The sequence below is a fragment of the Ixodes scapularis genome, unplaced genomic scaffold, assembly GCF_016920785.2.
Source record: "Ixodes scapularis isolate PalLabHiFi unplaced genomic scaffold, ASM1692078v2 PGA_scaffold3__209_contigs__length_174095766, whole genome shotgun sequence".
In the NCBI taxonomy this organism is placed as follows: Eukaryota; Metazoa; Arthropoda; class Arachnida; order Ixodida; family Ixodidae; genus Ixodes; species Ixodes scapularis.
In genome coordinates, this window is record NW_024609868.1 from 98,289,607 (window position 1) to 98,304,720 (window position 15,114).

The window sequence follows — 15,114 nt, forward strand, 5'->3', positions numbered from 1 at the left end:
GCCCATTTGTGCATAGACTTTCTGGCAACTCCTGAAATTGATGGGCTTGTCATTGTCACATGAAACTAGAACTAGTCCTTATTCATGTGGAAGCGTTAAGGACAAATTTCGTGCAACTCATCAATATCTGAAACAGCGACAAAGTCTGCACCGGTCATCCTACCCTCAGAAGGAGGAAGGATGTGGGGCTGAAAGAATGAAGAGAATCCGGGGGCATGCGAGACTGGCCCGTGCTTGTGAGAGCACGGGCAGTTGCGCTGGGACACAAAAAGAAACGGCACCGTTTGGATCATGTTGTACAATATTCGCAACTGAACCATATACCAGTAAGTTTTAGTTTCGCACTGAAACTCGTCTCTTTAAGCTGGCATCGCTCCAAAGCACCAGAGAAGAAACATGATATATCATACGTTTCCATGATCGTATGTAATGACGAATTTTTCTACTGCGCGCGAGTGTGTGTGTGTGTGTGTGTGTGTGTGTGAAAGAGAGAGAGATGGAGAAGAGAGAGAGAGGGGGGCGGGGGAAGGGAGGGCGCCCAAGCCGTCCATGTCGTGTGATGTGAATGTTGAATATCGAATTTTGTGGATTACAATTTATCAGATTGTCTCAGAGCTACCGTTGACGCCACACCAAACACTTGGTCGCAGATCCTAGGAACGCTGCGTCGCTACAAACCATAAGGAAGGCTGCCTTTGCGGTGTGCCTAGACCGCAAGTTGCGCAACTCGGAGCCTTACGAGGTAACCTCTGGCCAGCAACTTTTTGCGGGTGGCCAAGACGGCGAGAATGCAGCTAACCGCTGGTGGGACAAAACTATTCAGGTGATTAAATGAGAAGAAGTCACATGCTAGCTTGTGGATTTGTCTTTGGTGACAGCTGTGCTCTGCATGTTTTGGTGTTCCTAGTTATTCTGCCTTTCTTCGTTTCGGTGCGGTATGGGAAACGATACAGGTGACGTGCTCTATTTGTATCCGCAATACTGGACATTTATACCTAAACATAGTTTCTCAAAAAAAAAAAAAAGAAAAAATAACAGAAGACGTCAATAGGCAATTTCATATATATCAAGTGCTCAAGCACAGGCAGTCTGCACATAGAAGTGACTTCGGGAAAAATGCGATGAGATGTGCATGGTCCCCGAAGAGTAAGTATAAAATTGTCCATGGCACGCTGCATGCATTCTCGTAGAACTGTTGCAAGAAACACGTGATGTAAGTCTACAGGGTAGCGCTTTTGGTTTTAGTTCAACATATTAATTGTTTTAACAAACAAATAATAGCATATAATATTTTAATGTGTGCCCTTATTTGGTACTCTTTTATATCGGGATGACTGGTTCATTTCACGAGTTAAAACGTTCTTTACGGGCAAATTGATAACTTAGCTGATAAAACAAAAATTCAAGAACCACATACCCATAGCGCTAACCTCGGTTTCATGTAAAATCTTACAACATATACTCGCACCCCAGAATATGACCTACTTATCTTCTAACAGCCTTATTCTCTCTAATAAGCATGAATTTTAACGCGGTCATTCTTGCCAAAGACAACTATTCGAATTGATTACTGACCTTCGCCTTTCTGTTCACTCCTATTGTCGCACCGATGCTATTTTTATTGATTTTGCTAAAGCTTTAGATCGGGATCCCCATAACGACTAATATACACATGAGAAACTATAAATATAAACGCTTCTGTTATTCAGTGGAGAAATGTTTATTTTTTTTTTTAACTTTCTTATTCTGCTATAATTACCAAGTGTGTCTCTTTTCCTGTGCCGGTGAAGTATGGAGTCCCTCAAGGCTCTATCCTCGGTCCGGCATTTTCTTTTTTTTTTATATATGAATGACCTTCACGGCGAATATTCAATATGCTATACGTCTCTTCGCGGATGATTGCGACATTTGTCGGGTCAATTCTAACCCCTTGTGTTTTTCATACTCCAGTGATACCTAGACATAGCTAAGCAATGATGCGCTATATGGTTAATGGAAATAAACACGAACAAAATTAAGGCTGTCACATTTACAACGAAATTCGAAATCACTCATTACGTGTACATGAATGGAGAGGACTGCGTTGAAAACGTTGGGTCAATTAAATACCTCGACGTCCACCTGACGGCTAACTTATCATGGAACCTTCATATTGAACATGTAACCCGCAACGCATCCATAACTTTTGGTTTTCTTAAACGCTCTTTATTTCAAGCTAACAATGAAACAAAACTCCTCGCCCGTATTAACCTCTTCAGGTCGCAGTTGGAATATGCATCCATCATATGGCACCCGCATCAGCTGTACTTAATGAACCATGTTAAAGCATTAAAAAAAAAAGAGCTGCGAGATTTACGTTTTCTTTGGCGTACTTTCAGTGTGTCTAATATAAAAAGTTACCTGAACCTAACCCAACTGCAGTACAGATGGGGTCATTTTTCCACAAGCTCTAGTATGGATCATCTCCCTTTAGGACCTCATTCATTCAGCCTGTTCATCGTACTTCGTTTCGCATAGATCATCACTTTAATGTACCGCCAATATTAGCTTGCACTCACTTATTGAAAACCTCACCTCTGCCTCTTGCCATCTCCGAATAAAACAGCCTACCCAGAGAAATCGCCTTAATTACCGCTGAAGTATTATGTAAAAACTTATACAATGCTGCTTTGTGTTCTGTTTTCATCCAGTCTTCTTCTTATTTATATTGCTTATTGCTTTTTAACATTGTTTATGCCGACTATGCAATCGTTTTTTTTTTCGCTTGACTCAATTGTACCAAACTTTGTACTATCGCCCCCCCCCCCCCCCACACACACACACATACACCTTGCGATTCCCCTAAGGGTCATTAGGGTAAATAAGTAATTCCTCCTGGACGAACCCTCTTCATTATTGCTGACACCTGCCCAGCATAGATTTAATACGGCGTTTTAAACTTCAGACAAAACAGCTCTCTACCAAGGACTGGTTAGTGAATTTCCAAAATATTATTAGTTGCGCCTCATTGGCACTCTGGATTTACATTACTCCAAAAAGTGTGACGTCATAGAAATGCTTGAAAATGTCCTCTGCTACTGTACTTTTTATTCAAACGAATATAACAAACTTAAAACGTTTCACTCGCTTCAAAACCACGAAACACCCACGGTTGCTGATGTAATCAGGACGTGGACATCAACGTTGGCAATGGTCAAGTGAACGAGTTTATAGAATCATTCCCTTCAAAATAAAAGGCTCGACCTAATATTGTAAAACAATTGGCAGCAACTGTCAAAAATTTCCCCTTTATTGCATTAGTGAGATTTGGCGAGGGAATTGGTTTGTCAAGCGACGTTTATTTTCCTATAAATTTAGCAAGGAAGCTTAATCTTTGTATAGGTAACGTGACGTCAAGTCACGCGACATAAATTTCCCCCGCTAAATTTTGCGGGGGAATTGGATTGGTGTTTGGGTCGCAAGACATGCATTTTTTGCAAAATTTAGCGAGTAACTGAATTGCTGTATAATTCACGTGACGTCAACTTCTCGCTAATTTTAGAGGGGGAAACTGAGTTGATGTTTTGGCCACGAGACTTCGATTTTCCCGCTATATTTAGCAGGGAAACTGAGTTGACGAATAGGTCACGTGCCATCAATATCTGCAAGCTGTATAGGTCACGTGACGTCAAGTGACCCCATGTGACGCAACTTTCCCTGCTAAATTTAGCGGAAAATACACGGAAGGACGGACGGAAGGACGAACAATGTTTTGGGATTGGGTGTAGCGATAAAAAGCATTTCACGCTTTAATAGAGCCACAAGCAGCTACTCAACCTAGCAGCAACCCCCGCTTTTTTGTTTTTGATCGTTTTTGTCTCCTTTCCCTTCCTCAAGTGTTTAGTAGCCTTCTTTAGAATCCCCACAAAATACGTTCTTTGTGATTCAAATAAAGGTTTATCTCTATTTGTACGAGCAAGGGAAGCCGGGGTTAAAAGCCAAAGCTCCGCTTTTAAGCGTATACCTTATCTGCATTGCATTTTTTTATGTCAAATTCTGAGTTTTATATTTAAAGCGTTTTTGTTGAGTTTCACATTATTCGTCATTACCGCATTCACCCCCGTTTTATTTTTCACTTTATGTTTCACAAAGTACTTTGGACTTGTACGTTTTTAGCTCTCACCGTTCTTTGACTGCTAATGATGAGATATTATGAGTTACCTTTTTGTGTATAAGATTCTTTGTACTTAAGAAGGGTGGGGGGATGTGATAACGGGATATTCTGCTATATTTATTGTTAAGATATTTATACGTTGTTTTTTACTTTTTTCTTCACTCTGTGCACTGTAAAACGGTGGTGGGGTCGTTTCAGGTTAAATGCGTTTACCTATTGCCTTTCCGTTGCGACTCAAACTGCAACAAAATATTATAATTGTAAATATTTTTCTACTTCAAATCTCTTTAATCTTTTCATCTTTATATTTTTCTTCTTCTTCTTATTATTATCATATTTAGTCAACTCAGTTATAAGTCGTTTATAATACAGTTTGTAATCATGCTTGTCAACAATAATTTTCTTAACTTGGATATTCATAAAAGTAAGAGAACTGAACACCACCAATTTCTTTTGGAGCGCACAAGTTAGAATGGAGTCAAACTTATCATTTCAATATCTCCCAGATCACGCTGTTCTGCTTTTTTTTCGAGCAACTTTCTCTCAATTGGCTCCCGAAAAAAAAAAGAAAAACGAGAAACAAAAGCACGAAGAGTTAGCGCGTATCCCATTACTGTTGTCCTGCTAGTATATTGTGATGACACATACCTCTAAATTCTTACAGCTTGTTGTAGGAAAAGAAGGCCTGACGGGAATTTTGTTTGAACACTCATCGATTGACGCTACTATGGGGGCTGCGCTCGCTGATTTCTGCAAAGCTTACATGTAAGTTCACATCAAGATAATGATTTTTAATAAATTTCACGTTGCCGTTGAATATACACGTCTAAGGTTATGTTCTCCATGTTAGTTATCTTAGTAGTCTCATGCAATCAACTTCCGCAGGATTCCATTCCTATTCCGAAATCTGAACTCTAGATCGTCCTCGACCGGAACGCGCGAGCGCATGCGCAGTTTGGCTTTGCAGCTCATTTGTACCTCGTGGCATATTATCCAGATTTTGGCGCCGCAAAGGGCGTGTAGTACTCCAACGTAACATGGCGAGCGAACTTCCTAATTTTTTTCTTACCTCATCTGCATTGATTCCCACTTGCAAAAGCAGAATTCTGTTGGTCAGTGTTGCTCACATTTCGTGAGCTGGAACAAGCTATGTTTCCTTAGGGGCTTGGCCCTGCACGCTCTACTTACTCTTTCGCACGAGCTAAATTCTGAATGGCGTCAAGCGAGGTTGAGCGGCGCTAGCTAAGATGAGCCTTAGTTTGGATGGGAACAACGAGGGAGCGAAGTTTTCTTAAGGTAGTTAATAGCCCGAAACTCTACGCGTCATTTTCCAACACATTTAGCATGGAAGACTCGAAATGTGCAGTCTCAAAAAAGTTACTTTGTGCAACTCCTAAACCCCTCCCCCCCCCCCCCCCCCCCAAAAAAAAAAAAAAAAGATAAGGCTGCGACAATAGCATTACCGGCGGGGGTGCTATAAAAAGTCCTTCATAAAAAAATCTGACTAGAATTGACGGAAAAAACGTCACAATAACAAAAATGAAAGAAACAAAATAAAATTCGCGTTAAGGGGTGAAGTGCTTTCTGTTTACTGATTAAAATTTAGGGCCGAAAAAACATTTTATTCACAGTAGTAGTTAAAGTTATCACTCCCGAAGGCGGCGTAGCTCACGTCAGTATATTGCATAAACGTTGTCTGAACGCAAAATTTCGGTCTCGCATACCACTGCACATGTGGACGCATTTATTCTAAATTCATCAAAACTTATTCACTCCTATGTTAATTTGACCAATTTGAATGCGAATTTCCGCCGATAGCATATGGTTACATAGAGCTCAAATTATTTAATTTTTATTTTCATAATAAGTAGAGGGAGAGAACATAGCTTTCTTAACCGAAGCCTCTCATGTCACAGGGCAGACAGTGGGCCAATCGTCACACCCAAAGAAGCCATGAAAGTGGATATAATAAAACTGGAATTTACTATTGATCCCGGAACTTTAGAAGACATAGCGATAGCGAAATCTAACCAAGCAAGGTAAGCACATCTTCGGTCCTTGAAGGGAAATGTAAGCGCATCAATGAAACTTCTTATCCCTGTAGTACTGCGTTGATTGTTAACTCGGCATGAAAGTTTCCAGGCTTTTTTGCCCCAAAAAATTATTTGCCTGCAGTTGAGGAGCTGGTTTTATCAAGTAGTTTAATTTACAGCAGTTATTAAATTATCAATCACACATATTTATTGGGCATTGACCTAATGGTGCGGCTGCGAAAGAAAAAGCTGTAGGGACAGCTCGACAAGTTTCTAACGCCTTGAAAGTTTGAGAAACATCGGCAAGAAATAAACGGGTTGAAGTTACCATACTTGTTTAGTGAACACAATAAATTATGCGGTAGAAAAAAGCAGAACACAAAATCCTAGAGGTAAAAGAGTGTAACTCTTATTTACTCTACGAGAACTAAAATTAGACTCCGTTCGATGAATAGCTATGTTGTATCTTTGTAATTGTAGTTTTGCCTGAGCCATTTCCTCGTCTTAAGGAAGTATATTTGCTGACCAGTAATGAAAAATACTGCTTAATTTATCTTGAAAACACGGGCTCAGTACGTAGGGAAATGCAGAAACAAATATTTTAACGCTACATGCTCTCTTTCCTGCGCTCAAAAACCGTGACCACTACTATATCAACCAATTTGTCTTGTATACAAACTGCATTGCCGAGCAAGCAGCCTCTGGCCGATCCGAACACGCTCACCTGCGTTTTCCGGGCTTCATGGAGGAAGCGCGAAAGTACCTTTTGAAGCAGAGTCTCCAAACTTTTCCACTAGGGGGCCAGTTTGGGGACCTGTTGCAGTCTCGAGGGCCGGAACATAAACAAGTATATAAATAAGGAAATACGAACTATAAAAACATGAACAGGCATCTAAGTACACAAGAGGTATAAATAGTAAAAGTAGAAAAGCAGAAACAAAATATAAGGAGAATGAATGTATATACCTTATTTTGAAATTGAATATGTCGCCAATTTTGACATTACAAATAATTGTGACCCAGAAAACTCACCAGGAAAGTGGATAGGAGCCTTGGCGTATTCGCGCGGGGCAGAAGACAAATGACCACGGTAGGCCTGATGATGGCAATATTCAATAGTTATGACACAATACTCTAAAACTGATATTGAAGAGAACGCTAAGAAATGTTAACACAGTTACATAAGCACGAAACTGGGGACTATGGATAGTACTGCTGGTGCACGATGAACAATACATATTATTGCAGAGGATCCTGCCTTTCAATGTAGTTTGTACTAGCTCTTTCTAATATCTTCGCTTGCGCTTATGATGCGCGTCTCAAAACCCGTTTTATTTCCCGCGTTGATTTCTGCGTCGGCAACATTGGACCGGGGACGGGGCCGTCCAAAATGTCTAGAAAAGCCGAATCTTACTCGCGGGTAGGGGTTTTGAAACACCTACCCTAACTCACAAGAATGCGTTAAAGCGCTTTGTTTTGTTTAATTGTAAGTACTAAAGTTTGGCTACGGGCATCACACAAAAGGTTTCACTCTTCTGGGACTCTGTCGAAGCACTACCCTACTCCTCTGTCAAATGTTCATTTATCGTTTTGAACAACGTTGCGTTCCTTGCGGCGTTACTCGCTGCGTTCCGATATGCCACAGACGCATTCTGGAACACTTACTTGTCGTATAGCGAGTATTCACTGGACGCCATATTTGTGGGTGCGGTCTAGAGCGCATGCTCAGAACGAGCCTAGATTAATTGGTTGCTAAGACCGACAATCTTGATGGTGTGGAATGCTCGTTGCAAAAGAACCGTGGAAGCTCGCCATCAGCACGCGCTCAGCAGTAGCGCACACAGCTATGGCCGCCAGTGAATACTTCCTATAAGGCAAGCCTTAAACCCTAGGTCGCATTGTTCATACATCATAGAAAAACAGTGTGCAAACACAAGTGGCCGCAACATCCGTGGTTAGTATGCCGCGTGCCAATTCGAAGGACGAATTTCGCGGTGACTCGCGTTTCAGTCTGTATGCAGACTGTCTTTGTTATGAGGTATAAGCAGTGTGACTCCGGGTATAGCGATATTGTGTCCGTAGTATGAATACCCTCAACGACGCCACAGTATCATTTGAGACTATACTCTGTGTCACTAAAACCGTGCGGCGAACGCAAAGGCATAATTAAAAATATCACAGCTCACAGACGAGGACAAAGTTAAATGCAACCGACATGACACAGCGCTGCTAGAGTTCTATCTAAAAAAAAACTAGAAAGTTCGAAAATTGCAAGACTTTTTCGGTTCGTGGATGATTATCTTATTATTTGATTGTAGCAATGAGGCCTTCGGAGCTGAGGTGTCATACTTTTTGAGTACTCCTAGTGAAAGCCTTGGACCACCCATTTTGACTCTCGAGCTGCCCGTACATAGCTCGATCTGGGTTTTAGACCTCTGTCTTTACTTTTTTTTTATACTCGCGCGTGTTGGGTATATGAACCAAGAAGCAAAAAACCACTTCAGCCGTTTTCATCGGCGCACCTTAATCTAGCTAGAAGAAGGATAGTGAACCTGTCTTTCCAGAATGCACCGGACAAGTATCGCTCACACCAGGTTGATATAAGTTTCAATAAACAATCATCAATACTCCGGACTGCTGACTACCTTTACGGTATCTCACATAACCTGGAGAAAGTCGAAAAACGTACGGGTGTCGAGGTGATGTTCTCAGCACCCAATAAACTGGCCGAGCTCCGTAGAAAAGTAAGTTCAGGTATAAAAATAATATAGGGTGCACAAAAACACCAAATCAATTTGTGACTTTGACTTTTCTGAAGATGTGGTCTATTTTATTCCATTATTGTGAGGCCGTCGCTATGTAGGTCAAGCAGGAAGATGTCTCCAGGATCGGCTCAGAGAACACCGACATAACGTTTTTTAAAGTTGTGTCCGCTCACCTCAGAAATTTCGGATGCATCCTAGTCCTGGTTTAACGCCAAGGAGTTTTTAAAAATAAAGGCAGAGTCACGCGTGAAATTATAGAAGGTCGTGACAGCGCCAGGCTGGTACCAGATTGTGTTAGTGCCCCGTCGCTCGTGCTGTCAGATAAAGAACCGCAGTACTTGGAGCGAAGAGGGAAAACCAGTGACGCAGTTGTATTGTACACGTGCTTTGGTTTTTTGTGTTTTTCCTTATTTGGTGTTTATGTATGCCCTTTATACTGGGTGCTAACTTAAATAAATTTTCAGTTGACAATCAGCGCTGTGTCCTGTCGGTTACTATTTACTTTGTCCTCGTCTTTGCGCTGTTTTGTTTTTTATTATGCCAGCATACCAACTAACCCAAACTTTTACGTTCATGAACGCAAAGGCAGCGCTGGGTGAGGGGATGAAGGACAAGCACTAGGAAGGCCGGGAGAAAGAGGAGGGTAACGGCGGGTGAGATGTTAAAGCGTGGTAATTGGGAACGTTGCGGGAGAGAGCAGGTGTCGCTTTTACACCCCAGCCCCACTAGGGCTTGCCCTTCCTCCCCTCACCCAGCGCTGACTTTGCGTTTACTGCACAGTTTTAGTGAGACAGAGTGTAGAGATTGTCATCTCAATGGCGCTCTAAATGCATAGTAATGCATGTTTGTGTGATGACATGGTGTCACAAATGTGACATGGCGGTGACGTCACCTAGTTACCCGGCGTAAGGGGACACCGCGACTTGACATCGTCGTGTGAAGTCACGGTGTCGCCTTACGTCCATGACCATGAGGTTTGTACCATGAGGTCTCGTGACGTATTGACGTCATGTGACATCATGGCTTCATGTGACACCATGACGTCACTTGAAACTGTGACGTCGCGTATATTCATAACATCACGTACGTTCACGACGTCACGTGACATCACGTGATAATTTGTTGTTGCCTGCCACCACCACGTCAAGTTACACCGTGACGTCACGTGACACCGTGACGTCACGTGACACCATGGCGCCACGTGGCACTGTAACGTCACAGTCTTGCGTGCGCGACCTAACGTTATATCAAGTGGTTTCCGTGATTAAAGTTTTAATTAAGCAATATTTTTCATGACAGTCATGCCGACCTGAGGTACAATGAGTGCCATTTAATGCCGTAAACTTTAAAATATGTTCTAAATCGGCAGGTTCAGGGTAAACAGTGATAAGCTATTTTTCAAGTTCACGAAGTATGGAAAAAACAGCGTGAAGTCTTGGAAATTAAGCCCGGACAGCTACGTTCAAATGGCCTTACAGCTCGCTTGCTACAAGTAAGTCTATTATTTTATTAAAATAAATGTTTACTTGAGATGTGGCAGTGCCACGGCTACATAATCCTTAATTAATGCTAAAATGAGTTAGTGTTTGACTTTTCAGATCCCGGTGTTTAAATAAACGATAAAAATCTGACGCATATTGACGAAACTCTATATTCATCGTATTTAAGTTTTCTAAAAAACGCCTTCTGTTATTCTTAAATTTTTTTCTATGTTTTACCTCGCTATGTTATTAAAAAAGGGAAGATCAACAACGTCAACAAGCATGCCCTGTGAACATTCTGAGTGTTAGTTTTTTTCGTCGGTACCCCCGGTACAGTCGGGGTAGTAGTAATAGTAGTAGTAAACAATATTTATTTGCCCAAGCATGGGATAATGACTAAACGGGAGACCCCTTGGGTCGCCCCGCTAGCCACCCCTCAGACGGCGGCCTAAACCCTCTGGGTTTTGGCGGCGTCTTCGGCCAGCTGGACTAGTTGGTTCTGCACCGATGGGTCGGAGCAGAGGAGTAGGGTCTCCCAGCTCTCCTGGTTGGCGATCTCCTCTTGTACGGGGTGGGACTTGCGGTCGATCCTGCTGCACTCCCACACCATGTGTCGGAGGTTGGCGTGGCCGCCGCAGAGCTTGCAGTTTGGCTTGTACTTGTCGGGGAACCATTTATTGAGTAGGGAGCGGCTCGGGAAGGAGCCCGTCTGGAGGCGGCGCCATGCCACCGACGTCCTCCTGTCCAACGAGGGGTGCGCGGGTGGATAGCGTAACCTCTCGCCAGTGTAGTGATCGAGATTGTCCCTGAATGTGACCAGCCTGTCACCCCCGAAAAAAAGGCCAGATAAGGGTCTAGCGGTTCCCCGGCCCGGTGATTACCACCAGTACCCCAAGTACAGCCGAGGTAATTTTTTTTTCGCGTTCTCTAAAGAGGAGCTAGTCGACGTATGCAGATTAAGTAACCCAAGTATTCAAATGACAATATCCGTTACAAAGCCGCCAAAATAAAATTTGACGAAATCCATGTTTACCCGTTCCTGCTGAGTTACGCCCCCCCCCCCCCCCCCCCCCCCCTCCTAACCACTACACTCTTCCTCCCTGTATATCGGCCAGGGTTGGGCAGTATCGCGATACACATGTATCGCGATAGTATTTCAGAAATACATTTCGTATCTGTATTTCTGTATCGCGATACATTTTTTTTACCAGTATCTGTATTCCTGTATCGAAATACATTTGGAATGTTTCTTTGTATCGCGATACAATCAGGATGAAATATATTCCGTTACATTTCTTGAGAAATACTCCCCCCCCCCCCCCCCCCCGAAAAAAAAAAAAACAAGGCTGAACGCATTTTTTTTTTTACTTCTAAGGGCACCAGAGTCAAGGAGATGCTGGGGTATTGTTACTATGCTGACCAAGGTTTCTTTTGATTCTGCAAACTATTTTTCTATACGTTATCTTCTCTCTTCTGAGAAGTGTTCCGTAGTCGGGGACTCGAACCAGGTGGCGTGCCAGGAGTGGAGTCCGAGCATCTTCAGCCGCAGGTCCTTAGGTAGGGATTTCTTGAGTCATATTGTTTCCTGGCAACCAATGCCCGCTGCTAACCGTCTCTCTCACCTTAGCGTACAGAGTACATCCAGCCGGCAAAGCTGAGTCACATTCCGTTGCAGCACGAGCCAGGCGGTGGTTGACTTGAAATACTAGGAAGACTCACGCTGTGAAGTTCAACACATATTCGAATCCATCTGCGGCTGCGCCCGTAACCTTGCACGGCTCAAGGGTACGTCATCAGCCGACGTGAACGTGACCCGCTGCTCTGGTGATCCGAAACCCAGAAGGAGGCCAGAAGTGGCCACGCTGTGCCATCCCAGACTACGTACTCCCGCGACCAGTCTCGAGACCGCTGTTTCTTGGACAGCTCGTACCTGTGCCGGCAATATCAGCTCGCAATCCACGAGGTCTCTGTTTGGATAATGCTTGGTAAAACTTGAGGACTGCAATCCGCGCGTCGGTGGCGGAGGGTCGGTAGTAAGGACCTTCAGAACAGGGATGCTACCGTATCGTTTTTTCACCTGTAATACAGTAGATAAGACATCTATTCCAAGATGCTTCAGGTGGTCCACTATTCTCAAAAATTACAAATGACATTGCATGCACAATCTTCAGCTAGGTAGCCTACAACGAAAGTACGCATTATCCTTTCATACAGCAGCGTGGTAAAGTTTCATGTTCGAGGCCACACCTACAGATAAAGAATTCTAGTTCATTCCACCGTTACATAATGTGATCAATGTTGACAGGATTCCTTCGTCAGACAGACAGGATGCCATGGAAGGGACCGCGGTCAGCAATTGTTGGAACGTTTTTTTGGGCCAATTGAAGACGCCTTGTCGTCCGAAACCACTACCTTCAAGGCAAAGTGCCAAGCCTACAGGAAAGTAATTTCGGGATCGAAAACATCCACTTCAAACTTCAAGCTTCATCTCAGTTGGCGTCTCAAAAAAATTTGGAAAATGTATTGCAGTATCAGTATTTCTGTATTTGTATTTCTGCCCTCCCTAAAATGTATTGCTGTATTTGTATTTCCAAATACTTTTTGCCTCTTTTTAAAATGTATTTCCAATACGTACCGCGATACATTTTTACAGATGTATCTTAGTATCAGTATTTTAGCTACTATTTCAATGCATCCCAGTATTTGTATTTCCAAATACATTTTTGAGTATTTCTGCCCAACCCTGACATCGGCGTTGTTTCACAAGTCTTATGAATGCACGGAAGCGGAATGGTATCTAATCAGAGGGGTTCTGGAGGGTTACTGCCGCAATGTGAAACGTAATACAACATTTTTTCTTCAGTGGTACGTTATCGTTGGGCTACGCACTTTATTTTTCTTCTTGTGATAATAATAATAATTTTTCTATTAATACCAACAACAACAACAACAACAACAATCACTTAATAACAATAAGAACAACAATAAGAAGAAATAACAATAACAACCTCAACATGAAAATTAATAACAATAAAGTAACAATACCAATATTAACAAAAATAGTAATAATAAAAATAATCATCATTATAATTATATTCCACATATATTCAATTACACAGGTTTTTCCAAGCCAAGGGGGGCTTGTGAAATTATAATTATAATAATAATAGTAATAATAATAGTAATAATGTTAAAAAAGAATTATAAATAATACTTTAATTTTTTATCCAAAAATGTAATTAAAACCGGGAATAAAGTAAATTTAAAACAGCTTGACAAGCACCCGGCCCCCTGCAGTCAATATTTGCCCCGCCATCTGTACATGCATGTTTTTTTTCTTCCGCAGTAACACCGCGACAGAAACACAAGAGCACGCAAGTCAAAGTGCCAGAAAAAATACAGTGGGAGCGCGTTTCAAACACAAGGTGCACGTTATTCGCCACGAGCACAATGAGGAGTTTGCAATTGTAAAGCACTACTTGTACAGGTTTAGACATGGCATCCGTCAATCATTATTGTGGTGACTACAATATACAATCGTCGATGGTGGCGGCGCATTCGAGCTGATGAAATGAGCTCAATCCAAGGAGGTTATGATGGCTAGAGGTGGCGTCCGTATTCTACATACATGTAGCGAATTGTAACAGAAGTAGGCGTGGAAACTAAATCCCCGCTCAATCTCTCGGCCAAGGAGACGAGTTTTTTTTAAGTCCTCTTATCTTTTACTACGTGTTCCATATTTCACCACAGTCTCATGTAATTTCCATCATGAGTAAAAAAACTCACGACCACCTCCATGTAAATATGAGGAAAACAACCGCGTTGGCATGGATCGCATAGCAACGCGGTTGAGGCGGCACCAGGGGCCGTGCTGGCTAGCGCACAGCTCGGAGCACGTGGAGCGAAAGCTCGCGCTGCAGAACCCAAGGATCCTGGATTCTGCAGCCTGTTTCCCTGCCCACTTTCAAACTGGGTGATCATCGGACCGGCATGCGGTCGTGGATCACTACGGCGTGGTGCACGTTAAAGACCCCAAGCTAGCGGTTGTAATGAACTGGCTAAATTGCCCATCTACAGCTGAGAGACTCGTCGCAACATTAAAGTGGCTGACCAACTACACCCTGTATAAATACCCACACAACCCCAATTATAAAGCGCCTCCACAAAATGTCCCTTCAGTCTCTCGGCCAATGAGGCGATCATTTTCCTGCCTTTTTTTTCTAAATTAAAATATTCTGGCGGGCTAGTTGGTTATACATATTAAATTTCAAATAGCGCTAGGACGAGGACAGGCGAAGAAGTGGACAGGACAGGCGCTAACTCACAACTGACGGTTTTATATACAACGTTAAAAAAGAAGGTGAAGAAAGTGTCTGGAGTTGAAAAAAGAAGAAAAAAAATGGGTATTTATCTAACCGGGCACTCTAAGAAGATTGTTAGACTAAAAAGATTAAAACACAGCAGACCAAAACGAAATTAGTAAAAATTAAACAAAGGTAAAAAAACCCGAGACTCAGGAACACAGAAGGGGACGAACACAACACAACGTCCCTTCTGTGTTCCTGAGTCTCGGGTTTTATTACCATGAATCATCACCAGATCGCTTGTTTTTTAAGTATTATTGCAGTTAAACAAAGGTAAAGATTTTGAACTCTAAACGATACTATTCTGAAGGCTTAGAA

General features: G+C 42.5%; 1 protein-coding gene across 1 annotated transcript in view; it reads left to right on the top strand.

Annotated features, from left to right (window-relative positions):
- The window catches only part of LOC115324589 (carnitine O-acetyltransferase), a 181,318-nt gene that overhangs the window by 132,913 nt on the left and 33,291 nt on the right, over positions 1 to 15,114 (top strand). Inside the window, exons 9-12 of the mRNA XM_042292808.1 lie at positions 651 to 823; positions 4,818 to 4,918; positions 6,070 to 6,192; positions 10,321 to 10,443. Coding sequence (XP_042148742.1) covers positions 651 to 823; positions 4,818 to 4,918; positions 6,070 to 6,192; positions 10,321 to 10,443 — 520 coding nt within the window. The remainder of the gene's footprint in view (positions 1 to 650; positions 824 to 4,817; positions 4,919 to 6,069; positions 6,193 to 10,320; positions 10,444 to 15,114) is intronic.